Below are 27,500 nucleotides of genomic sequence, written 5' to 3'. Positions count from 1 at the left end.
CACTTAAACAAACCCCGCTAAGTTGGCTGGGTAAACAGTAACTAATCACGTCGGCGTGTTAGCCTAGTCCCTTCGAGAGTCAATTAGCTTTATTTAATTAGGAGTGTCCTCCCAAGGAGGCTTTTACCTCTGTTTGTCAGCAGTGATTAAAATACGCACGCAAGAGGGCCACGGGTCGCCGTGACTTCATATTAGACTTTTGGGTTAGTCCTTTTGAGGAATTTTAGAATTCGGTTTGCCTTTCTTGCATTCCGTTCCTTTCCAGGAAATATCTAAAATTCTACGTTCCGTTCTGGTCTTTAAGTACAGACTAGAAAGGAGGGGTGTGAGGTGGGGTTTGCAACTATGGCACAGGCCAGTGACCTGTCGCGCACTTCTCTGTCTGTCAGTCTGTTGTATCATGAGCGTATGGATATAATAGTATCACACTTTTTTTTCACCCCTGGATCTGTCACACAGACAAACACTAGAATTAAACAGGACAGTCTATCCAACATCAACACAGACAAGTCGTCTTGTAAAGGAACACCAGCACACGCTGTAAATAGGATGGGAAACAGGAAGGCCATGGCAGATCTTTCTGGAACATGACCTGAGGCTCAGCTCAGACTGGTAAACGACCTCCTCTCCCGCTATGGTCCGTTTGCGCTGATGTCTCTCCCTCCACCCGGCACTTGGCAGCACATCCGTTTGATGGCTGATGGCCTGAGCGTGGATAATGTCTCTAAATTGTCATTGGGGACACTTTTATGCCCACCCGTAACACTTATCCTTTTATTTTTTTCTTAAACAGTGACGGCATCATTAAGGGGTAGGTGATTGAGGTGAACGACATATATAAAGCGTGGTAGAGTTTCTTTAACTTCAGGTACTTGTTCTGCATCACTTTTGCCCTTGGAAGTGGCAGTCTTGCCAGCCTGCAGTTCCACTCTCTCTGTCCTCAGACACCAGGACTGTATGCTGTGTCACTCACGGCCATCTTGTTTTCCTGTTTCTTTGCGCTCCCTTGTTAGTTTATCTACGGCTTTGCCTGTATGAATTGAGTCTGTGTGAATGTGTCACCTTTTGTACTGTATTTTTATTCCACATTACAAGTGAAGTATGATCAGGAGGCAAAATGATTTTAGCAGTTTAAGATGTCATTATGGGTCTTCAAGGGTAGAGAAAGCAATGTTGTTTCAGGATATTCACACACACACACACACACACACACACACACGCACACACACACACACACACACACACACACACACACACACACACACATACACACACACACACACCCACAAACACACACACACACACACACACACACACACACACACACACACACACACACACACACACACACACACACACACACTCCTCAGATAGCAGTTATTTCTAAACCCAATGGCCGGGTCCTTATCCATCCCAGATAAGGGCTGTGTCTGCTCCAGACTAAGGTGCCCTCTGGCCTTCTCTAATGTCATTACAGAGCACAGTTAGCTGTTCTCAGACCAGCAATACATTTGATTTGCTGGTAATCTATTCAACCACTGACGTGTAAACATACCAGGTCATGTAACTGCAAGCACCAATGCTTTGTTTGATAAGCATCAAGAAGGATACACAACTTCAATATGAAAAGATGATGACACCGAGACACGCTAAGTTGCGTCTCGAGTCGGAACAAAAATGTTCCGCTTTATTTGCTTTTCATGTTTGACAGCTGCTGTGATTTCATCCTATGCTAAGAGGCAGTGCATAACTACGTTTAATTGCCCTCCGGCAAGCTTCATTAGTCTGCAGGTGTGTTTTATTTAGCCCTCGCTGAGCACAGAACACGGGGAACTACTTGTCAGCACACTTCGTCCAACAAACAAAAGCCAGAAAGACCATTAGGCTGATTAATTAGCGATTGCCACGGCAACTTGGAAGTTCTTGGCATCCGTCAATAGCTTCTAGACAGAGAGGGCGGTAGGCGGCTGTTGGCGAGGTGACTGACTTGATGCACTGGCTTTGTGGTGGAGAGAGAGAGAGAGAAGAAGGGATGGAGAGAGAAAAGGAGAGATGGAGAGAGAGAGAGAAGAGGGGGATAGAGGGAGGAGGAGAGGAGAGAAGGAGGGATGGAGAGAAAGAGGAGGAGAGGAGAAGAAGAGGGGGATAGAGAGAGAGAACAGGGGGGGGAGAGGGAGAGAGGAGGGAGAGAAAGAGAGAAAAGTAGGGATGGAGAGAGAAAAGGAGGGATTGAGAGAGAGCTGTCTCTGATACCAATCTACTGTTCAGCCTTTCTTCAAAAAAGTCATCTCCAATTATTTGTAGTTATCACTGTTGTGGGGCACATTTAAGGAGCTCATCTCAACTCAGGTCACTACACTTTCCTCATTTTGAATTGCGGGGAAGGAAATATGACCTTGACATATCAAGCAGTGATACCATTTCTACCGTTATGGGGTATTCGGCCTTTCATTCCTGAAACAAAAAAAAAAGACATGAAATGACCGGAAGCTCTTCAGTTGTAGAACCTGCCATTCAAAATTGATTGGCACCTTGAACAGCTGGAGCTTCAGATCCACATCCAATTAATTGCACCTATAGAGTCCTACCCTTGAACTAAAGAACCCAGTCCCCCGTTGATATCAACGGCTTCTAAAATGGCTCCCTCTAATCCAGGAGTAGCATAACGGCAAAGAGAGAGAGTGTAGTTGGTTTCTCTAGCTCACTCAACCCTGCATTTGTGTCTCTGCATAATCATAATAAAAATAAAGAAAAGCCAATCAGCGCAATCGGCAAAAGCCTAATGCTAATGCTTTTGTAGTGCTCGCTAATAAGCATAATTAGCAGAGTCGCATTCATTTCCAAGGGGCCGCAATTCAGTTTTTTGTTTTGTTTCTTTCTTTCTTTCATTTTTTGTTCTTCTTGGAACTGTACAGGAGGTAGAATTAGGGGGCAGCCAGGGATTTGGGTTTAACAGGAGCGAACTTCCATCACTAAATCAAGATGAGACCGCCACAATAAGCACCCGAATCAGGTTCGATTATGTATTCTCTCTGACCCTTTTGTGATAGTCTCTGCTGTCTGAAAAGACGTCGTCTAATGCTTGTGTTATTGGCGGTTTGGCTGTTTTAGTTGAACCTTAAGGGATTCAGTCAGTCATTTATTGCATATCAGACTTAATCTCTCTTTATCCACTTGTTTGACCTTCGTATAAAAACTTAAAAAAATTACAGAAAAATTGTAATCTGTCTCTAAAGTGATAAAAGATAGAATTACCCCCTATCAGTGCTACTTAGATTCTGAGCAATATCAGCTCCAATAGCGATTGAGCGAGTTAAGATACATTACTGCTCAACAAGGCACACATTGTCTGTGTTATTAACACCGGTGACGTTGCTCCCTAGATAAAACACGGTTGATTCAATTATTTAAGTCGTCAGAGGCCTTTTTAACATTTTGTCTGTTTGATGGTAATAGTCTGTCACTGGAAACAAAGTTTCCTCAGCGGCAACACTTATATTCAGACCTGAAGGTAGGGGACGTGTCATTTATTTATATTCTTCTTTTTCTTGTTGGCGGGGGGGTCAAATCTGGTGGTTCAGTATTTGATTACGTCTTTACGAGAATACGACATTAACATCATCCCCCATCCAGCCTCCCCTGAAACCACTTACCACACGGCTGTCTGTTTTTTGGCAGAGCTGCTGCCTTAGGCAAGGCACACAATACAATCTCAAACAGACACACACACACACACACACACACACACACACACACACACTCTCTCTCTCCCCCCTAACAACTATGTTTGCTTTCTTCTACTCTCTATAGCGTAGGCCTTTGTCCCGAGTAAGACACCTTGTTGGAGAGAATGGAAGTTTTGTGTTACAAACCACAGATTGGTCCCCCAGTTACAGTGCCCCCCCCCCCCTCGCAGCATCCTTCTGCAGCACTCTTATCGGTTACACGCCTCCACTTATGGGCGCAAGATTGATTGGAATCCAAGATATTAATAGAGTGCAGCCCGCCCACCCCCCCTCACACACACACAAACACACACATACACCTACCACCATACCTGATATTGACAGAGGGGCTTTGCTTTGGTTTTTGAGGATCATTTACTGCCCTGACCCCCCTCTCCAGAAAATAAAGAATTGCTAGAACTAGACCCGGCTGAATCTTACACAACACACACACACACACACACTTCCATACCTGAAACTGACAGAGAGGTTTCGTTTTTTGATACTGACATGTCTCCAGGACAAACCCTGTAAGCAAAATGACGTCCCCTAGACGTCCCGTAATGGTCTCTCTGAACGTTCTAAAAACGTAAATGTGTATGGTTCCCGTGACAACTTTAGGACGTTTTGCACGACGTTCCAAGACCGTCCCGAGGACGTTGCGGTGACAACTGGGAAACGTTTTCTATAGGTCCTGGGGACGTTATGCAGGACGTTGCAAGCACCTCCCGAGGGCATTGTGGTTACGTCTGGGGAACGTGTTTCTATAGGTCCTGGGGACGTTCTGCAGGAAGTTGCAAGAACGTCCTGAGGGCATTGTGGTGACATCTACAAAACCTATTTTAGACGTCCTGGGTACGTTATTCAAGGATGCACCGCGGACGTAGCAGGCACGACCGTTTTTGCTGAGCTAAATGAAGAAAATAAAATAATAATAGATCGCGGAGCCGTCATTTTGCTTACAGTGCGCACACACACACAAGTTCAAGTTCATTTATATTACACATTTCATATGATATGCATAGACACAGACACACACGATTACAAAGTTGATTGCGGGCATGGGAATTGAACCGTAAACCTTCCTATTACTAAACGAGATCGCTACCTACTGTCCTAACACTGTCTGATTACTATAGTGCCACTTTAACAGGTTTATCACAGTGTGAGACAGCCAACAAACTTAGTCTTTTTTTCCGAGGGTTTGAGGAAAAGCATATTGTAGCAATCTCAGTCACTACGCATTGAGGGTTTTCCGTAATGATTCCTTTTTTAATTAACATCCATGGCACATCACGGACGTGCGGGCAGGGAGGCAGAATAACTAGCCAAACTAAGAATGATGAAATAAAATAAATATGAATGCTTCTGTACTGATCTGTGCTATAAATGTAATGTCTGCATGATTCCAATACAATGCATACATAGGAAGGTGACCAAGTGTCTAGCTTTAACATATTGAGCTTTCCACAGGCCTTCAAAGATGGTGCAACAGAACGAAGAGCTCACCGGTCAAATTGTCTGATTGGAATTTCTTTAAAAATCCCGTCTCGCAAACACAATTTTGACAACAATCCTAATATTACGTAAGGCCTATAAAGCAAACGTGCACTGCCCTTATTATGTTTAAAAGGAACAGGCTAATCTGCCGTTAGAAAGTTATTTAACAACACGCATATGCTGCATTTTAAAGCGCAAACCCTCGGTTTCAAACGAGGAGCGAACTGAGTGAGAAGGATCCAACATGGCCAAGCAGACTAGCCTTAAAAGCTTTTTTTCAGAGGCCAAAAACATCTGATGAGGGTAAACCTTCTGACGAGGATGAACCTGTAATACCTGCAGTGTTGCGCGTTTCCTTTTATTACCGTGCGTGAGCGCGCGGAAGAGCCGAGAGCGGTATTGCAGACAGAGATTTTGAAAAATTATAGCACTCGCCTCATATTGAAAATTGGAGCTGTGAACGTAGTTCAAAATTATGAATTATCAGCAATGAACTGAGCAAGTTCATGTAGAAAGTGAACTTTCCAAACACTGAATACCTGAAGCCCTAGATGTTCGAACAGCATCACCAAAGAAAAAGCTGAAATGTCGGGCGTTTATGTCGTTATGGAGTGACAAGTTCTCTTGGCTCAGGTGCGAGGTAATTGATAGTCACAGTAAAATGTGCAAAGTATTCACAAGAGGGTCGAATAATTTAAGAATCTCTGCTCTCATTGAACAGAGCAATGACCATGTTGCGGCGCTCATTTTAACGCCACAGCAGGTTGCGCTTAAAGGTCACTTATTGACGCGCATCAGACATAAATGTTTTTGTTTCCCATTGTAAACTTAGGAAAATAAACATGTTGCATTCTAAACTACCTGATTATGTTATTATTTAAGCTATGCAGGCCGTCAGTTTTCTTCAATGGGCTAATTTAGAAGCAGAAATAGGCTAGATATTTGGCCGGCTTATCATTAAAATGTCGGGCAAATGAAAATCATTTTTCTCTAGCGGAACTTCTGGTTCAGAGAGGACCATCAGAGGACCAAATAAGAACGGTCCCTAAAAGTCCGTTTTAAGGCTCATGCGAACGTCACGCAGAGGACCTGCAGGTAAAGGTTACGGGACGTTTTTAAATGACGTCCTGGGGATGTGTGCTGAGTTACCAAATTATAACGTTCCTTAATAGTCCGTTTTAAGGCTCATGCGAACGTCACGCAGAGGACCTGCAGGTAAAGTTTACGGGACGTTTTTAAATGACGTCCTGGGGATGTGTGCTGAGTGACCAAATTATAACGTTCCTTAATAGTCCGTTTTAAGGCTCATGCGAACGTCACGCAGAGGACCTGCAGGTAAAGGTTACGGGACGTTTTTAAATGACGTCCTGGGGACGTGTGCTGAGTGACCAAATTATAACGTTCCTTAATAGTAAGTTTTAAGGCTCATGCGAACGTCACGCAGAGGACCTGCAGGTAAAGGTTACGGGACGTTTTTAAATGACGTCCTGGGGACGTGTGCTGAGTGACCAAATTATAACGTTCCTTAATAGTCCGTTTTAAGGCTCATGCGAACGTCACGCAGAGGACCTGCAGGTAAAGGTTACGGGACGTTTTTAAATGATGTCCTGGGGACGTGTGCTAAGTGACCAAATTATAACGTTCCTTAATAGTCCGTTTTAAGGCTCATGCGAACGTCACGCAGAGGACCTGCAGGTAAAGGTTATGGGGACGTTTTTAAATGACGTCCTGGGGACGTGTGCTGAGTGACCAAATTCTAACGTTCCTTAGTAGTCCGTTTTAAGGCTCATGCGAACGTTACGCAGAGGACCTGCAGGTAAAGGTTATGGGGACGTTTTTAAATGACGTCCTGGGGAGGTGTGCTGACAGACCAATTTATAAGGTTCCCTAAAAGTCCGATTTAAGACTCATGCGAACGTCACAGAAGGACCAAACGTAGACTTGCTACGAACGTCAAAAACGTTCTGGTAACGTCCTCTAGCGAACGTTATGGCGGGGACCAATTGGGGACGATTGGGGACCTTGCGAATGTCCTGTTAACGTCCTGGGGACGTTCCCTGTTTGCGGGGAAGGGACTTGTGTGGTACCACTGCAGGACAGAGGTGTGTGTGTGTGTGTGTGTGTGTGTGTGTGTGTGTGTGTGTCTGTGTGTGTGTGTGTGTGTGTGTGTGTGAGTGTGTGTGTGTGTGTGTGTGTGTGTGTGTCTGCTGTGTGTGTGTGTGTCTGTGTGTGTGTCTGTGTGTGTGTCTGTGTGTGTGTCTGTGTGTGTGTGTGTGTGTGTGTGTGTGTGTGTGTGTGTGTGCGTGCGTGCGTGCGTGCTTGCGTGCGTGCGTGCGTGCGCGTCTTCTGAGGCAGCATACGAACACTGTCAGAAGCCACATTGTGTGTAATATCATATCCATCTGTTGTCCCTCCATCAAGTGATGCTGTGACTCACTCCGCTCATGTCAAACAAGGATAGAATGAGGCGACTGACTAAACAAAGGAGAGCTTAGACAATACTGAAGGATTTGTAGGAAATAATGTCTCTTTCTTGCCTCTCTTTTCTTTATCTAAACAAGATATTCACCACAAATCCTCATGACTCCGAATGGTGCCACAATGACATCCGAGACTGTGCTCTAAGTTACTTACACACACACACACACACACACACACACACACACACACACACACTCACATACACACAAATCTGGCACCCTTGCCCTACACCCAGCTTTTATGTGAACACAGCCTAACCGTGTGTTGTCGCACTGCACTGAAATCTGCAAAATAGTTGAGTTCCTCTGAAAAAAGTATAAGGTCGCTCACCGTTTGAGTGTTTTAAAGCAGAACAACAGAAAACGTATTCATTTTTCAATTAGTGTGCAAGTCATGGGAGACAATTATTTGTTTACTGCGGCAAGATACCCTGAGTTCTCCAGACACCTATAGGCACTGCTGGAAGCCGGCCGCGGATGCTGTCGCCTGGCGACCGTGGCTGTCTCGAGAACCACGGCTGCCATGACTGCGGCAAAGCTGTTCCGGACTGATGTGCCTCATGAAAGTTTAATGGCAGGAATAACTCTGAATGGTGCCGCGTGCGCCGCAGAGGTGGAAAGGTGTTTAATTAGCCGTATCAAAACTGCAAGGTGGGGTTGGTGTGTGTGTGTGTGTGTGTGTGTGTGTGTGTTGGTGTGTGCTCACTTATAAGTGGCTCTGTGTGTCTGCATTTATAAGTGGCTCTGAGTGTGTGTGTGTGTGTGTGTGTGTGTGTGTGTGCGTGTGTCTGTGTGTGTGTCTGTGTGTGTGTGTGTGTGTGGATCACATTAGTAGAGTAATACTGTTATTTATGTTCATTTTGGCTCACCTCCTGACATTTAGCTTGTTTGGGACTGTGCTGACCATGAACATGGATGCCTTTAGGGCCGGGGGGTGCAGCGTAATTTGTTTTGTTGGGTTCTGTTGTGTGTTTTCTGGGGAAAGAACCTTGTGCCTTGGCAGCCATCACGTCCAGACGCATCTTCAGAAACTATCCAGATGCCAGTCCCACTGAGTACACTTTGCCAGGGGCACAGACACGGACACACACAGTCCTAAACAAACCCACACAAACATAAAGAAAAACGTCATATAAAGATATAATGCCAATAGATACTATTTTACCCAGACCATTGAGTGTGTGAATAAAACTGATTGACATTGTGTGATTTCTGATTACTGATGAAACTGGTTCAGGAAATGTGTGTGTGTGTGTGTGTGTGTGTGTGTGTGTGTGTGTGTTTGTGTGTGTGTGTGTGTGTGTGTGTGTGTGTGTGTGTGTGTGTGTGTGTGTGTGTGTGTGTGTTTGTGTGTGTGTGTGTTTATCCTCATCAGTGGGCAGTAAGGGATGTTACAAGCCAGGAGAGTTTGGGGGTGTGTGTGTGTGAGTCTCACCTGTGTGAGAATGATAACCAGTGATGTATTTGCATGAGAGACTTGTGGGGAAACAACTGCTGTGAGATAGTGATTCTCTGTATTTATCTCAGCATGACTTGTTCTATCCTCTCTCTCTCTCTCTCTCTCTCTCTCTCTCTCTCTCTCTCTCTCTTTCTCTCTCATTTTCTCCCATCCTTGCTCTCTCTTCCTCGATCTCTCTGGATTTTGCACCTGTTAGCTGAGGAAGCTCTGTTGATTCTACTGGAACTAACCCCTGCTGTTTGTGTGTGTGTGTGTGTGTCTGTCTGTGTGTGTGTGTGTGTGTGTGTATGTGTTTGTTTTGGAGAAGAACTGAGAGCCAGAGAGAGAGAGAGAGCGAGAGAGAGAATGAGAATGAGAGAGAAGTGTGTAGCCGACTAAGAGCGTGTGCATGAGTGTTTGGGTGTTAAAATAAGTAGTGCATAAATCGGAGAGAAAAATGTGTCTGTGTTTGCTGATGAAGTGTTGCTCGAGTAACACCTCTGTGATGTCATTTCCTCCTTTCAGAGGACCAGCTGCCCTCTGGGTTCCCCACCATAGACATGGGCCCTCAGCTCAAGGTAGTGGAGCGGACGCGCACGGCCACCATGCTCTGTGCCGCCAGTGGCAACCCCGACCCAGACATCACCTGGTTCAAGGACTTCTTGCCCGTCAACACGACCAGCAACAACGGACGCATCAAACAGCTCAGATCAGGTAGGGGCTCGACAACCGCCTTCTCTTCGCGCAGGAGAAGGAGAACAAAAAATAATAATAATAATAATACGTTGGGAGCTTTTCTTTACGTGTTCTTCCTCCAGATCCCTGTTCTTCCTCTTCTCCTGTGAATTTGTGTCTGTTGTGTTTCGTTCCTTTGTATGTCCTTTCTCTGTCACGTGGCTATTTGGGTTATGTGGTTTTTTTTTGTGGGTTTGTGCCTTTGTTTCGACTTCTCTCTTCTTCCTGTTTTACCTGAGTGTGTGTATGCCCCCCTGCCCCTACAGTGTGTCGCTGTGTGTGTGTGTGTGTGTGTGTGTGTGTGTGTGTGTGTGTGTGGGTGTGAGATGCTAGTCTCAGTGTTCTCCAGCTGTCCGCGTGGCCGTGGCCAGAACTTTCTTTGTGTGTGTGTGTGTGTGTGTGTGTGTGTGTGTGTGTGTGTGTGTGTGTGTGTGTGTGTGTGTGTGTGTGTGTGTGAGTGTGTGTCAGCTGCTGTCCTTCCCACACTGCTCACTGCTGTGATTCTACTTTTTTGGCCATTCCTTCGGCTTTGTTTTCCTCTTGATTGAGTCTTTTCCGCTGCCTCATTGCAGCGTTTGAATAGAACCATCACCCCCTCGCTCTTTTTTGACGTCTTTGATCGTCTCCTTTGCCAAAAAAACGATTCGTTTTCAACATTTGGACAACATCCCACGCGCAGAGCCGGCGAAGGAGTGCAAGCACCGTTTCGAATCCTTCTAGAAGTAAAAGAAGTAAAGCCCTCCCAAAAGAAATGCAGCTGACAGACTAGAGCCTGTTTAAGTCACCTTATCGCACCATTGGCTAAAGCACACAGTGTCTTTGTTTTTCAGCAGTTCAGTCTTGAAAACCACCTTTAAACTAGATTCACTAGATTAAGTCAGCGCTTATCGGTTTTATTCGTTTAATAACTAACATAAACCTAAACTGTAGTTTTTTTTGATCGGCCATTTTGTTGTTAGCTGTTGTTCGATTAAGTAGCCACAGTAGAGATCATCAGATGCCTCTGAAGCATTCCTGGTTCCCTCTTTCCGGTTCTGTCTGGACGTTCTTGGCATTTCCTGCTTTCCGTGTTCTACCCAGCCGCTGCTTTTCAATACCTGCTCTGCAATCCCCTTAGAACCTCCTACGCAATCCCCTTAGAACCCCCTTAGTGCCCTACCACACACCCCAAGTTCTTTCATTGTATTACAAATCTCTGAGACACTTATGTAGACTTCATGCAAAATGACTTATTGCAGTGCACTAGTTTGGCGCATGTGTTTAAATTTGCTTTTTGTTTGTTTTTTAAAAGATGCTAGATGACTGTTATTTCCTTTGATTGCTGTCACGACAACGCAGATAAACTTTGCAAATGTTTTCACCACCTGTCCTGCCCACACCGCTAAACTTGTTTGACATGTCTTGTTAACCTGCCTCTTCCTTGTGTAATATTAACCCCTATCTTTTTAATGTCCCGAGTGTGATTCTGTGCAGTAGACTCTATTAATCTTTAACCATGACAAAAAAAAAAAGCTAAAGTACTAAGTCTAAGGTAAATACTCATATTTTCTATGCTGTTTTTCTTCTCTCTGTATTTTTAAATCTACAGAATCCTTTGGTAAGTGCTTAGTTCTGAAGCACACCTCACTCCCCCCCACTAATTTCTCATGTCTCAAACTACTCTGATTAAAATGCATGGCATGCATTTTACTAACTGTTAGCGTAGCTGCTAGTGTAGCTAACTGTAGTTATAAGAAATAGAGTCTCACTTTTAAACACACACACACAACCACACACACACACTGTTACATATAAACACACACACAAATGAACGTTTAATCGTTTATAGTCACAAACAGATAATCACACAAAGCACAGACACACACATCTTAACACTGATGATGGTTTAGTCGAAGTCACTGGAGCACATTACTGAGGTTTAGCTTAGCAAAACTAGCTTAGCGGAAAACACTACCTGCCCCCTCCTTGTACACAAAGGCTCACTCAACCACCTGCTCACCAACCTACCCACTTATTCTCTCTCTCACTCACTCACTGACACTCTCTCTATCTCTCTCTCTCTCACTCCCTCAAGTACTCACTCTGTCACCTGCTCAGTGTATTGATGTGATGGTGCTAAACTGGTCATCCACTGGGTCGCCCCGCTCTCACAAAATAAAAATTTAAAGAAATTAAAAATAAAATCCCCCTGGGGCAAAATCAGTTTTCCTGCTTTTCCTGGGTTGGGCCGAAGAGTCTAAAGCCTCCCCCCTCCCCACCCCCTTCCTCATAACCAACCACTTCTGCCCTTCCCCAGAAGCAGCTGGTTTCCTCAGTCATGCCAATTCTACAACATCTACAAAAAAAAGAGAGAACCATCTGAACACAATTGTGAAAACAACATGGCACTTCCCCCCTCCCCCTGTGTTATACCATTGTACAAGTTACTCTCTGACCTGCCAATCTGCTTCCTCTGCTACGTTCCTTTGATTACACCTGTTCTTTGCCAGTAGAGTCAATCAATCTCTACTTCTCCTTCTTTCTCTCTCTCTCTCTCTCTCTCTCTCTCTCTTTCTCTCTCTCTCTTTCTCTCTCTCTCTCTCTCTCTCTCTCTCGCTCTCTTCCCTGTAGAACCTTCATTTACGTACTCTGTTAAATCTAATTTAATTCTTCTTCCAAAGCCCCCCAAGCCTCTTTCTTCTCGTACTAATGCTTCTTCTTTCTAATCTTATTTGCATTCATATTATCCACCCAGGTGGTACACCAATACGAGGTAAGAGTGCTGAACTGACGTTCACAGAATGAAAAAAAAAAAAATTCATTCTTGCTGTCTTCCCATCCCATCCATCCCGTACGTCTTCATCTCTCCGTCCCGTCCCCCCCCCCCCGTCCCCCCCCCCCCCCCCCCGTCCCCCCAAATCTCATTACTTTTCCCATCACCCCATTCTCTGTTTTTTTTCTCTTCTCTTCTCTGTTTTCTCTTTCTTGGTTTACGTTCCATCTATTCGTTCCGTTTTTGGTCTTTCCATCAAAGTCCCCCATGCTTTCTTTTTTTTTCTTCAAAGTAGCTTTTTTTTCGGTTCGTTTTGGTTTTGGTTTGTTGTCTTTCATTTTAAGTACCGCTTACTTGCGATATGCTCACTGCCACACAATGAAGCATATCCAATGACGTATTTTTTTTCTCCTTTTTTCTCCCCTACCTCTATTTTTCCCCCACTTTTCATTTTTTTGTTTTCTTTTTGGCCATAGCGACAACTCATGTGTCCCCCTTTTTGTCCGACTAAAACAACCAAACATTTTTTTTCCCCTTAGCTGTTCTTGTGCAGCACTAGCATAAGCGCAGACGCCCAGGAGGTGTTCAGGGCGTCAGAAGACACCATGGCCCTCTCTCCTCTGCCACTATTTTTTAATTATTTTTCATTTTTCATTTTTAATACTTCCAAAGAACTTCTTTCTGTCTTTGCCAACTTTTTTTGTTACTCCTCTACTCTATACGCTTTCCTCTACCTGTAACCTTCTAAAAAAAAAAAAAAAAAAAAGCCCAAACAACTACTTTTTTGATAAAGTTCGCTCCGGTGCTTTTTTCCTCTTTCACACCTGTATTTTTCTTCTTCTTGATTTTGTTGGGTTGAAAGGCTACATATGCTTTTTTGACATTTTTTTGTTATTTTTATTCTTCAGGGTTTGGGGAAAAGCTAAAGGATGATCCTGGCAGAGTGTGCGAAGGGTCCGTTTTGTCATTTTTGATGAGTGACAAGGAGTTGGAGCTGGGTTTATGATTAAGTGATTTTTTTCCCCCCCTCTCGAGTCATGTGACACCCCACTGCTGATCCCATTGGTGGATTTTTCTGGGTGTCCATTCTAGCTAACGGAACCTATGGCAGTGATTGGGTGAATTTCTTGTTGGCTCAGGCCATTTTGAATTTTGACCTCTAATACAATTGCATTTTATTTTTCAGCTAAGGGTTGTCAAAAGGTTGTAAGTTGTGCCGACAAACGTTTCTTGTTCTTTCGAAAGATTTGCATGTCAAAGATTTTGTACCCGAGGGTAATACATTGGTCTCGATATTCACCATGCCTCTCAGATTGACATTTTTCGACTTATCCAAGCAGCAGATTTTTAACATACATTTTTTGTAAGCGCTGCATTTTTTAACCCTCTTTTATGATAGTTCATTTCAGTGATTGAATATGCTAAATTTCATAACCCGAAATTTATTTACTTTTAATTGTCCCCTTCTTCTTATGCTGCTTTTGTATATTGTAAACCTCTTTTTGTTTAATCCATGCTTCCCCGAAGCAGTTTCACTCATTTCCATGTTAACAAGTCCAGTGAAATGTTGTATATTGCAGGGCTAGCCCCATCCTTAAAACTGTAAAACATCTCTAAATAGAGACAAGACAAATACGACCGTCTTAATCTTACGGCATTAGATATAAATATAAAAAAAATCCTAAAATTACATCATGTAGTCTCGATGTGATGTAATGCAGGCCTTATACTACATTAAGGCCTTACAGGAACCCTGCAACATGTATTCGTCCCTTTCTCCATCATTGTGACGTGTAATAATATATGTAATATGGTGAAGCAATGAATGGTTTCCCTGACGACGTGCGGATATCTATTGCAGTGCTGTCCCAAACCTCTCTACAGGCCTGGTGGTGGGTATTGTGTGTGTGTCTGACGCAACATGCGAGGAGCACTAGACATAATAAAGGGGGGGGGAGGGGGGGGGGGGACTCTAACCTTGGATATTTAGGGATGTCTACACTAAGACATTACATTTGCACATAAGCACAAACTTATTCCGGGTAAAACTTCAAATGACACTGGAGACGACGGTTTTCTCCTTGAAGCACCAGGCCTGGAGAGTGCAGAGGACGAAGCGTCGTACTGCAGTAGGGATGTCAAGGCCTAAGCCTCTAAGCTCTGTGGTTCGAACCTGCGGGGCACTCTAGTGACTCAGGGGGGCCGGTTTATACACCTTCCCCATCAGATTGTCATCTGGCCCAATTATTTATACGAGCCGCACTCCGCCTCTCCGTGTAGGGTCAAGGCGTAGACGTAGAAGACTCCGTAGGAGATGTGTTTTAATCAGCGCTACATTTAAAAGACCTCAGGCTCGGACTGCCAGTCTTCACCCCACCTTGTCCAGTTAATGAAGTTAAACTATGGAGGCTTAGAAAGGACAAACAGTGCCTACAGTAGAGGCAGAAGCACACCTTCTCGTGGCTAGGGGAAAGAAGCGGAGGTGGGGTGGGGGGGGTGGGGTGGGATGAGAAGAAGTTGTTGTCCCTGTTGCCCATGACGATGACTCTCTAACCCCCGGCACTGCCACCATGCCTTCTGTTCCCGCCTAGGAGCCCTCCAGATCGAGCAGAGCGAAGAGGCGGACCAGGGGAAGTATGAATGCGTGGCCACCAACAACGACGGCACCCGCTACTCCGCCCCGGCTAACTTATACGTCAGAGGTAGGACCCCGTGAGGTGGCCATCGGCGTCTCCACTGCGGAACAGGAAAGCTTAGAAAAGTCAATTGGAAAGAAAAAAAACAAAGATTAAAGCAAAGAGTAATGACTTATATAAAGCTAATTGAATGTTGAGATGACGCAATAACAGATCCGTCTCTGAGTCTTAACTCAGTCGGTCCAGAAGGGGCTTAAGTTTTGTAAGTATATTGTCTGTTGCATTTTGCACTGCCCTCCTTGCACTGATTTGAACCCTTGTTTGTTGTAACACGTGACAAGCCTGTTCTGCTCTTTGAATTAGTTTTGGTTGTTTTGGTTTCCTTTGGGGTTTTACTGACTCTTCTGACCCGGTTGCCTGGAGTGTGACTAACGACCTTTAACCCTAACCTTTGACCTGTAAGCTTGAGGCCTAGGGTCGAGGGGTGTATTCCCCAAAACTCCACGGCACCTCTCCTGATCTTTCCCAACAGCTGTCTTGACTCTTTTGACTCTCTCTCTGTCTATCGCTCTCTGTCTATCGCTCTCTCTCTCTCGCTCTCTCTCTCTCTCTCTCTCTCTCTCTCTGTCTCTCTCTCTCTTTTTTTTCTCTTCCTGCCTCTGATGGAGGGTCTATTTGAGCTTTTTTTCTCCTTTTTTTGGGCAAAAAGGTTTTAAAAGGAAGTAGATAAGATAGTGTCTGATAGAATTGATAAATCACACTTTAAATTGTAGTATAAAACATAGTAATTATACAATATTGACACAAACAGACAAACATTTGTATGCTTAGGTTAGGTATAGAGCCAGGGAAACATTTTCCACTGAAGTTTATGTGAAATGTTTTATTAGTTAAGGAGATTCATTGGCCTCTCTTCATTGTCCCATAAATAAACATTGCCACTTATAAAAGTATTTTCTATAACTTTCTTATGAATTGTTGATCTGTGACAATGTAATTAAATTATATTATGACATTAATATGATATATGATAATCATGTCATTATATTTAATCTTAGTTATTATGAAGGCTATTGTACAATACTCCTCCACTACATAGCACATGTTTATTTAATATTTTAACACAGTTTAAAGTTAATAAGTTAGCCTAGTAAAGATGTTTCTTTATGTATGCAATTTACTTATATTTCCAATATGATCCTGTCCCAGTTTATTGTTAATTCAGTTAATCTAAGGAACAATTCTGGAATCATCCCACCTGTTTGTTACCAAGAGGGTTGATATATCCTCAAATAAATCTTAATTTCGACACAATGACAAAATTGAACAAGTTGAAGCAAAACATCATTATCCCTTGCAAGTTTAATCTACAAGCTGGGACAGAATTATAATCTTAATGTAAATATAGTCACATAATTTTGAACTTTAAATATATTTGTAAATAGTTCTGTAATAGCCAGATATGACCTCGGTACAGTGTAGGGGGGAACAGCCATCTTTAATCAATTGTCCTTATGGTGAAAAGGGTTTTCTTTTGCCCTCCTACATGAGAAAACAGAGGAAAAGAGATGTTTTTTTTGGTTTTCCTTTACTGCTAAGCGGTGTGACCACCTTGAACATGGCCTTTTTTTACTCTCTCTGTGTTTCCCCTGTTCTTCTCCTCTTTCTCATTGCATTTTGTTCTGCATCAACCCCTCCTACATCCCTCAGAGCTGCGAGAAGGTTGGTGTGTTTTTACTTTCTAACCACAAAAACAAACAAACAAACAAACAAAAGTCAACAAACTGCCTAGACAGGAACTCAAGAGAGGGTACACAATATCAGTCTCTCACAAATGAAACGAATGTAGCCACACATCATATGTATACTTGTTCATCTTCACACACGTCAGTGTTTTTCTTTCTTGATGTTTTTGGACGTTTCATTTCGTTTCGTTTTTTTACCATGATTTCTCATCATTAGAGATAACCCTGGTATGTTTGTTCCCCTATCTGTTGTTGATGCATAGAGAATGCCCTTTTTTCCCCTGGTATGTTGTTCTGATGCCTGACTGTCTAAAAAGTGGTGCATGTTATACAAGTGCATTCTGGGAATGTGAGTTTCGGTGGGTTTGCATGGCGATCTGTCTATGCTCAAGCTGACAGCTGCACACTCCCTTTTCTCCCTCTTGAAGAACTACACAGTTGTCAGTGATCCTGCTTCGTTACTCAGAGAGTCCCCAGTAAGACAAACAGGTCTTTAGACTTTTATTGCACCCCACAGATTGTATCCCTCATCGCAAAATGGAAGAAGAGAAATGTTTTAGCGTCAGTCTAGCTTAGCTCTGACTCCCTGTGGTCTCTCCATACATCTCCCCAGGGAGGCCAATAATTAAAGATCCGTGTCAGAAGTTATGTCCCTCGGACCTGTATCTGACTCCCTAGACACTGCGCATTCATAACAAATAATTAGGGGAATGAGCACTTAGCGATTCTAGACTATAGCAAACAAATCAATGTAATCAGATCATAGAAAAATACTAAATATGTTATTTAAATGGAAAAATATCAGGCTGTGCTGACGCTACTGAGATTCGTCCTAGTTATTTGTTCTTACTGTAAATTACAGTAGTGTTACTCATCCACTGTGATTAAATGCTGACGGATCTACTCATACCCTGATCAGTATGCACTCCGAAAGAGTCTGTATCTCTCTCTCTCTCTCTCTCTCTCTCTCTCTCTCTCTCTCTCTCTCGCTCTCTCTCTCTCTCTCTCTCTCTCGGCTCCTCTCCCAAGTGCTTAATGGGAATCTAATGAAAGAATGATGTATTTCCCGCGTCATCCGGCAGACTTGACAAATGTAATGATATTTAAATGAATAGGGTAACATTATGTCTTTGGGGAATAGGATTCAATTGGAAATTAATTAAATATGAGAAGGAAAAAAATGGGAGAGAAAAGTTGTACTTAATAATGCAGGGAGTTATCTTTTTCTTCCTTTTTCCCTCTCTCTCTCTCTCTCCCTCTCTCTCGGTTTCTCTCTCTCTCTCTCTATCTCTCTATAAAAGGAACAAAGGAAGGGAAAAAAATGCTATATCATCAACAGTAATTAAAATAAAACTCAGCTTTTCTTGTTTCATTCAAAAGTAAGCACTAGTCTCTCAGTTCACTGAACAATATGGACACGTACTTGTGAAGATGCTAGTGTCCTCTGTGCATCGCGTAGACAAACACCGCCTCAGCGCGACAAAAGGAAGGGGAAAAAGGAGGATAAGCCTGTCGACATGAAATTAGTCAAAGCTCATCGGGGTGAGAGGCGCGAGCACGCAGAGGCCGTGTCATTTTAATTAAAAGCGATCCCGCTCAGAAAGAGCCTCTCTCTTCGCGAAACAGCGCCAGAGGTTAACCCACCAAGCGCTAGGGTGATTAATCTCACCGCGGTTCAGGCAAGGGCAAAAAAACGTAAAGTAAACGAGAGAGTAACCCAAAAAAAGACATGGGTTCTGACCCAGAACCCAAAGCACCAAAGCTCCCAGAACCCCCCATGCTGAGTACCGAAAGCAGGACCGCTGGCAGCCATTTGTTTTTGTTGTTGTTGTTGTTTGAATTTCCTATGCCTTTTCCCCCCTCAGCGAAGTTCCACTTTCAGGCTGATTAAATGCCTCTCTGCCTCTCTCTCTCTTTTCCACTCTCCCTATTCAACTCTCCTTTCCAGCAGTCTGGTTGTTCTCTAGCCTTTTATTCCCCCTTTTTTTGTTGTTGCTAAGGCAACCGCCTCTCCTCTAGCTAATCCTAATAAACAAAGCTGCCCCCATCAGGTTCTCCTCTTCGGTTTGTTTACCCATTGCCTTATTTTCACTTCCTCTCTCCGCCTTGGCTCCTTCTGTGTCGTTCGCCCTGCAGTCCATATCCCCTGTAGTGATGTCACGCTCTGGCCCTGGCTTGGCAACACTGGCTTTTAATAGACGGGCCCTGTTCGTTTCCTGTAACCTAACCCTGCCAATCTAACCCGGGCGACTGCGGCCTGCTTCCTGCTCTCTCTCTTTCCCCTCTCTCTTTCCCTCACTCTTTCTTTCCCCCTCTCTCTTTCTCCCTCACTCTTTCTTTCCCCCTCTCTCTTTCCCTCACTCTTTCTTTCCCCCTCTCTCTTTCTCCCTCTCTCTTTCTTTCCCCCTCTCTCTTTCTCCCTCACCCTTTCTTTCCCCCTCTCTCTTTCTCCCTCTCTCTTTCTTCCCCCCTCTCTCTTTCTCCCTCACTCTTTCTTTCCCCCTCTCTCTTTCTCCCTCACTCTTTCTTTCCCCCTCTCTCTTTCTCCCTCACTCTTTCTTTCCCCCTCTTTCTCCCTCACTCTTTCTTTCCCCCTCTCTCTCTATCCCCCACTCTTTCTTTCCCCCATCTCCTCCTCGCTCTCTTGCACCTCCCTGTATTCTCCTTTTTAAAATATTCTCTCCTCTGTTATTCTCCGCTTTTTCTCCGCTTCAATATCCCTCCCTATCTTCTCTGGTTCCCCAAATATGTCTGCCTGCCTGCTTGATGTGCATGACCGACAGCCAATGGCGTGCTACGGCTGGATCTGATCTTCTCTCTCTAGTCGACATGTTCATTTGATATCATCCGTCATTTGTTTGTCTTATTCTTATTATTTTGTACTATTTATTTCAATTGTCCATGTGATATCATTTACTATATATGTGGATGTTTTTGTTCATTTGGACATCCGAAAGTTATTCTGCATTTGAGAATATCACCACTTTTTGGATCGAGTCAGAGAAGCGACTTCCACGAGTTGCTCTCTCCCTTGTGTAATGTTGCTGTCATGGGTTTTGCTCCCCTTTTGTGCTTTGTGATGCTGGGGGGGGGGCTATGTGTTTGATGTGACGATATGTATATATATATGAGCGCTATCCTCACATCAACTGGAAGTCAGCAGCATCGAAGTTGTCAACCACCGAGCAACTGTGGCATGCTGCCGGACCTCCAGTTCACACCCTGTTTGTGATTGGTCCTCTAAGCCTGTATCACTGGCACCCTTGTTTGTGATTGGTCCTCTAAGCCTGTGTCACTGGCACACCCTTGTTTGTGATTGGTCCTCTAAGCCTGTGTCACTGGCACCCTTGTTTGTGATTGGTCCTCTAAGTCTGTGTCACTGGCACACCCTTGTTTTTGCATGTAATGGTGTTTGTGTCCTTGTAGCATAGTTACAGCGTGAAAACCTTTCTAGGTATGGACCATTTAATGTGTGTGTGTGCGTGTGCATGTGTTTGTGTGTGAGCATCAAGGAAAGATGTTTTTAATCTCCATCAACCAAACCATCGTGGCTAAGTATAACTGATTTGATAGTGGAACGCTCCGACAACAACTTGCTAGTAAACATTATAAACTTGGAGCTGTTATGCTATAACCTTATATATAGCAAGAGTTCTGAAGAGTTACATTATTAACTCAGAGCTGTTACGCTATAACCTATTATATAGCAAGAGTTCTGAAGAGTTACATTATTAACTCGGAGCTGTTACGCTATAACCTATTATAAAGCAAGAGTTCTGAAGAGTTACATTATTAACTCAGAGCTGTTACGCTATAACCTATTATAAAGCAAGAGTTCTGAAGAGTTACATTATTAACTCAGAGCTGTTACGCTACAACCTATTATAAAGCAAGAGTTCTGAAGAGTTACATTATTAACTCAGAGCTGTTACGCTACAACCTATTATAAAGCAAGAGTTTCTGAAGAGTTACTTTATTTATTCACAGTTAAAGTATGACTCCATTTTCTTTTTTCCTGACACCCTCATTGAAATGGCGGGTGCCGCCTACCCCCTCCCGGTGTGGTTGTTTGACCTTTGACCTGTGCTTCTCTCTCGGCAGTGCGTCGGGTCCCACCACGCTTCTCCATCCCTCCGACGGACAGCGAGATCATGCCGGGCGGCAGCGTGAACATCACCTGCGTGGCGGTGGGCTCGCCCATGCCCTACGTCAAGTGGATGCTGGGCTCCGAGGACCTGACTCCGGAGGACGACATGCCCATCGGCCGCAACGTTCTGGAGCTCACCGACGTGGTGCAGTCGGCCAACTACACCTGCGTTGCCATGTCAACCCTGGGCGTTATCGAGGCGATGGCTCAGATCACCGTCAAAGGTGCAGTGGGAATTATTCTTCTTTTATTCTCCATTTCAGGTTGGAAGATGAATTGCTCAGATAGCATAGCATGACTTACAGGGGGAGCTGGTGTTCAGATAACTCTGAGGATTCACCTGATTGTGTTACTCTGGATGTGATTAACATGACTGGATTGTGGCACTCTGGATGTGATTAACATGACTGGATGGCTTTTGCACACCATGAGGTAGCTTGTAAAACTCTGTGATTTCTTCGACAAAAAAAATTGTGGCAAAAACCGATGAATTCGATTTTTTTGTTACTATGAACTAGATTTTTTACACGACCAGATTGGCCCCTGTAGGAGAGGCCATTTCAGTCACTTCAATCACTTCTACACAGATCCCCCATCTGTCTCCTCAATTTGTTATGAGGTTCAGCTTGGCATGCATGAAAAAAGGCTTTTCCCACTCAGGAACAGCGGCCTCTGCCAAGTGCGTAGGGCCCGTGTGTGTGTGTGTGTGTTGTGCATGTGTGTGTGTGTGTGTGTGTGTGTGTGTGTGTGTGTGTGTGTGTGTGTGTGAAGCAGCTTCTGCAGAGGCAGCGGATATTAGAGCTGAGGCACTTTTCAGCACACATGCGATCTCAGCACACAAAAAAGGAGAGATGTTTGGTCTGTGATTCATGTCTGGCTTCTTTTGTTTTGTGTTCGTTTGATATCACTTTTATAGTTTACAATGACATCAACATGTTTTCAGATGAAAGGTTAATGTCTCCGCGGCTGTCCTTTCGCGGTTGACAAACCCCAGAACATTCTGCCTTTTCCCACTCCCACGCGTCCATTTTGTGTTTCCGTCTGTTTAAGAACAAACAGAAGGAGGACACCCGTGGAAATACACCCAAAGCTCCCACAACCACCCACTGGCGAGATGAACTTCTGAGGCAAACACACAGCCCCCCGCTATCTCTCACTGCCCATTATGCTGTTTGTGGAAATTAAAGCAGTAAATTGAAGGCTGTGAATAATTGAATAGAGGTGCTAAAAACAAGAGAGATGCCGCGGCTAGCCTGTCTGCGGCGGTCGCTAGGGAAATGGGCACGGGCAGTTTAGCGCTCACCACCACCCCGCTTCTTCTTCTTCTCTCTGTTTTTCATTTACATTGCAAGCACATGAAGGGTGGTGGAGCCTGTAGCTCCGTGTACGACCTTCGGGCGAAAATATCTCCCGGGAACGAACAGACAGTACATGATGTAGGAATGCTAATTTAGCTGTCACTGTGCAAAGCCCCGCCATGTTATTCCCGCATGTGCAGTTTTGTGTTTCCTTGAAGGGAAAGCTGCGATGCTCGGCTTATCAGGCAGTGCTGTTGTATGGACACCCAGGCAGCAGAGGTTTATAAATTATTAAATAAAGTGTGTTTTTTTGGGTAGAAGCAGGGGTTTGTTCTGTTTAGGTTCACATCGCTTCACTTTAGCCTTTATAATGTGATCGCTTTTTTTGTTGAGTAACAGAAAGTGGGTATGTTTTTGGGTTCATATGGTATACGTGGAGTTTATATGGAGTTTATATGGAGTTCATATGGTACAGTAGCATAGTAGGTACAGTAGCATATGGTACATCACACAGTCAGAAATACTTTCACTTGGACTGCTGTTTGAGCCCTTGATGTTGATGTTTCCTCTTAGCAGTTTAACTACAGCAGGTATTCTAAATTATTAGTGTGGAAAACGTAGCCAATTATCTGTATTCCAAAGTGTGAGGGGAACGTTAGTTCATCTACACACCATATGTTGAAAATAATCCCCCCGAAAAAAAATAAAAAATGTTTAATTTGTGACAACCGTGCCTGATTTCTGACTAAATCCTGTTTGGTTTGTTTACTTTTCTCCTTCAGCTCTGCCCAAGCCCCCGGGCATCCCCGTGGTAACGGAGCGCACGGCGACAAGCATCACCCTCACGTGGGACTCTGGCAACCCGGAGCCCGTGTCCTACTACATCATCCAGCACAAGTCCAAGAACTCCGAGGACCCATACAAGGAGATCGACGGCGTAGCCACCACCCGCTACAGCGTCGGCGGCCTCAGCCCTTACTCCGACTACGAGTTCCGCGTGGTGGCCGTCAACAACATCGGCCGCGGGCCGTCCAGCGACGCCATCGAGGCCAAGACGGCCGAGCAGGCGCCCAGCACCGCCCCCCGACAGGTCAGGGGTCGCATGCTGAGCGGCACCACTGCCATCATCCACTGGGACGAGCCGGAGGAGGCCAACGGGCAGATCATGGGCTACCGGGTCTACTACACCAACGACCCCACGCAGGCAGTCAACCAGTGGGAGAAGCAGATCGTCCGAACCTCCAACTTTCTCACCATCCAGAGCCTGACACCCAATAAGACCTACTACATCAAGGTGCTGGCCTACACGTCCGTGGGCGATGGACCAATGTCTTCAGATCTGCAGATCATCACCAAGACTGGAGGTGAGGTCAAAAGCCCCTCTCTCTTTCTCTGTCTCTCTTTTTCTCTCTCTCTCTCTCGCTCTCTCTCTCTCTCTTTCTCTCTCTCACTCTCTCTCTCTCTCTCTCTCTCTCTCTGTCTCTCCATATTTCCAAACTCTAAACAAAAAGCTTCACTGGCATGACCATAACGTTGCACTGGGTTGTGTTTTACACTGTGTGCACAAACTGATATCAGAGACATCAGAAGGAAGAAGTGGAAACAATGAAATAATAAAAAAAACACATGATTTAAATGATGTCATTCTATTGGCTGTCCCTCTGTTTATGGCAGGGAGACAGCCAATATGTATCTCTCTTTCTCTCCCCCTCTCTCCCTCTGTTTTTCTCTCTTCTCTCCTCTCCCTTTCTCTCCTCTCCCTTTCTTTCTTTTCATTCTTTTTCTTTTCTCACACCATCTTTCCTTTTTTGTATTTCACACTCCATTTCTCTCCTCCTGTATCACTCCATTTCTCTCCTTCTGTATCACTCCATTTCTCTCCTTCTGTATCACTCCATTTCTCTCCTTCTGTATCACTCCATTTCTCTCCTTCTGTATCACTCCATTTCTCTCCTCCTGTATCACTCTTTTTTCTCTCACTCTCATTGGGCTGAGAAAAATAAATGGCTCTTTTCATTTTGACCACAGCCGTAAACAATCGTAATCTCCAAGCACAGCGCAGTGCCAAGTTTTCCCTGCCTGCAGTATCGCCTTTTGTGTAATGCCTGATTTGATTCACGAGAAACGACAGAGCATGAATTTCAATTCATAGCGGGGAAAAAAAATAAAAAATCAGCAGCCATTCGGTTCAGCCGTTAAACTGTATATCCATTCAGCTAACTTCTTTTTTTTTTTCGTTTTTTTTTTCTACTTTTTGCTATTCCAGTTCCATCCCAGCCAACGGACTTCAAGGCGGAGGCCAAGTCTGAGACGAGCGTCCTGCTGTCGTGGGTCGCACCGTCTCAGAGCGGCCAGGACAACCAGATCACAGGATATGAGCTGCTCTACAGGAAGAAGGATGACAAAGAGGAGGCATGTGTCTTTGATTGGCTCTTAGCACCATTACCCAGCTTGTGAAACCCAATGAAATAGTCTCTTTAGATGACCTTTACCCGCCCACCTGTGTCACCTACCATTCTTTACCAGCATCTATACTAAATATAGCCCCGTGGTACAAAACAAACAAACAAACAAAGAATTAAAGTATTTTTTGACCACTTTTGTTTTTGACATGTTTTGACCAAATGTACATTTCGGCATATACTATTATGCATTCACATTGTATTTGATATCTCAAGTGGAAGATACACAATACAAACAAAGCAAACATAGTTGTAGTTCTAGTGCAGGTGCTGGTTGTAGTTTTGAATTAAACATTTTAAGTTTTAATTTAACCCCCCTCCCCTCCCCAGTTACATGTATTAACCAGCATCTACACTGATTTTAACCTCACAGTTAAAACATCCAAACAAAGGGTCTAGTGGGTCAAAGGGTCAAAGTGGGTCTTGTCCATGTAGTATTGTTCAATGTTACTGATAACAGTTGATTGACATGTATGTTAACCAATAGGAAGCCGTATGTTGATAGGCATGGGACCAATAGGATGAGGGAGTGAATGTGGGGTGCGGGGGTCAGATAGGGGGTGAGCATTTGATTAAACCTTAGTAAACTGTCTGTCTCACGCGCATTATTAAGCGAACTTGTCAGTCCACTTGTAGTCTCTTGTGTCTGAGATCCTCTGTTGTGTCTCCCCCCCCCCCTGCCTCTAGAAGAGGGTGAGCTTCGAGCCCACGTCCAGCTTCCTGCTGAAGGACCTGAAGCCCTTCAGCACGTACACGTTCCAGCTGGCAGCGCGCAGCAAGCACGGCGTGGGAGCCTACACCAACGAGATCTCAGCTGAGACGCCCCAGACACGTAGGTCTCCTTCCGTCTCGTAGGCTCAGACGTGGCCCAAGACAAGGCACCTACAGAGATAAACATGTGCCAAAAAGAACCAATTAAAAAAAAAACATAAGAAATATTAAAAACAGGTTTTATATTTGAAAACGCATTAAAAGAGCCCTGAGCTGCGTTAGCCCCTATAGAGACGATGATACCGCAGCACTTGGGCTGGTGTTTTTCGAAAAAGGAATCGCTTTGAAGCGTCTTGGGCCAAACCCAAGCGTTTGAAGGTCAAACGGGCACCGCACTCCACGCTCATTCCGAGCAGGGTGTGCGGACTTCGCCTGTGGCCCGTGGTGTGCGGATAAGTCAATCGACAAGGTCACCTCATTTACTCCAACTCTGCTAGTCCTGCAGCCTCTGCTTTTGACAAGTTAGATCTTTTGACACGGACCAATAATAAAGCCTTGAATTATTCATTTGGGTTCTCGACAATGATCCAACACTCTTCCTTGTGATTAGAGTTAAGGGCGAAAGCAGCCCGTCACAAAAAGAAAAAGAAAAAACCTTGTCTTTTGACATCCAATGTCAACCACAATACTGTGCTCGCATATTGCGATTGGGCTTTCTGCATCTATTCAAAGGGACTGTAGTAATGGAGTGAGATTATGCCGTAGTGCCTAGTAATAAACAGGGAAACTCTCTTCCCCGGGTCTCTTGGTGTCAAAAGGAAACCACGTAAATAGTTGTGGCAAGCTCAAATGCAAATGCAGTAACTGTAACCCAAAATATTGCACACAAAAAAGGACCTCCGATTTATACCTAGGACATACAAAAAAAATTACAATTAGTGGCCAAAATATGTTAATCTACAAACATCCTTTTCAAGCCAGTCATTTTATAATTAGACTTTATTCACACTTTGAAAATAAATCTGGGGTCCTTGGTAAGGCCAAGGTGATAGAGGACGGGTAAGTATCAGAAGTAGATCCAACAGTCAAGCTTTCAAGATGGCCGGTAGGTAAAGCCCATGCAATATGCTAACAGTATGCTAACAGTATGAACCGCAGTGAGCCAAGCCAAGCATTTGCATGGTTGGCATGGCGACGCGTTGAGAGTGTTTACACTTCAGTCTTGCTTCCTCGGAGCAGTCTCAGTGTCGAGCTATCAGGCTTTTACCACAAACCAACAGGCTTCGGAAAGGTTGGTGAGCAACACAGTATTTTCAACTCTAATCGAGCTGATAACATCAACCTTTATGATTTTGGATTGATGGTAACTGCTTGGATAAATGCTTGAAGAATTTGATATTATTTATATTCAAATAATATTAGTTTTTACTTGATTTGGGTTACAATAGGGATACTATTAATGTATTTTTTTTCTGGTTATACATTTACAGTAGTTACTCATGGTTTATTTATAGAGTTATGCGAATTTAGATCATTGCAGGATATTTGATTAATCATGTCTGGTATAGCATAGTAATATGTAGGGAGAAACGTAAATTAACAAAGGTAGGTTTCCTATTGTGAAGGTTTCATCCCATCCATACATTTTCAATCTGTGAGTTTCTTCTGTTTATCACCATGGGATATCCAAGTTGTTGGTCTTTGACATTTCTCTCCATCTTAATATGTGAAACCTTGTTTTTTTTGTCACACACCATTTTGCTTAAAACATGTGTTTGGTCCTTGTGTTTTGTCTTCATTTTTATTATCCATTTATTTTCCCTTCTCCTTTTTTTTCTTTTGTGTTTGTTCGTTCCCACTACCATCCTTAC

General features: G+C 44.1%; 1 protein-coding gene across 1 annotated transcript in view; it reads left to right on the top strand.

Moving 5' to 3' along the window:
• Positions 1-27,500, top strand: part of LOC308382312 (receptor-type tyrosine-protein phosphatase delta) — a 170,385-nt gene that overhangs the window by 69,997 nt on the left and 72,888 nt on the right. Inside the window, 6 exon segments of the mRNA XM_080860029.1 lie at positions 9,669-9,857; positions 15,222-15,332; positions 21,113-21,382; positions 23,239-23,820; positions 24,723-24,868; positions 25,606-25,750. Of these exon segments, the coding sequence (XP_080716155.1) occupies positions 9,669-9,857; positions 15,222-15,332; positions 21,113-21,382; positions 23,239-23,820; positions 24,723-24,868; positions 25,606-25,750 (1,443 nt within the window).

The sequence above is a fragment of the Sprattus sprattus genome (assembly GCF_963457725.1).
Source record: "Sprattus sprattus genome assembly, chromosome: 21".
Taxonomy (NCBI): Eukaryota; Metazoa; Chordata; class Actinopteri; order Clupeiformes; family Clupeidae; genus Sprattus; species Sprattus sprattus.
The sequence above is the reverse complement of the archived record's forward strand: the minus strand, read 5'-3'. Positions and strand labels throughout refer to the sequence as shown.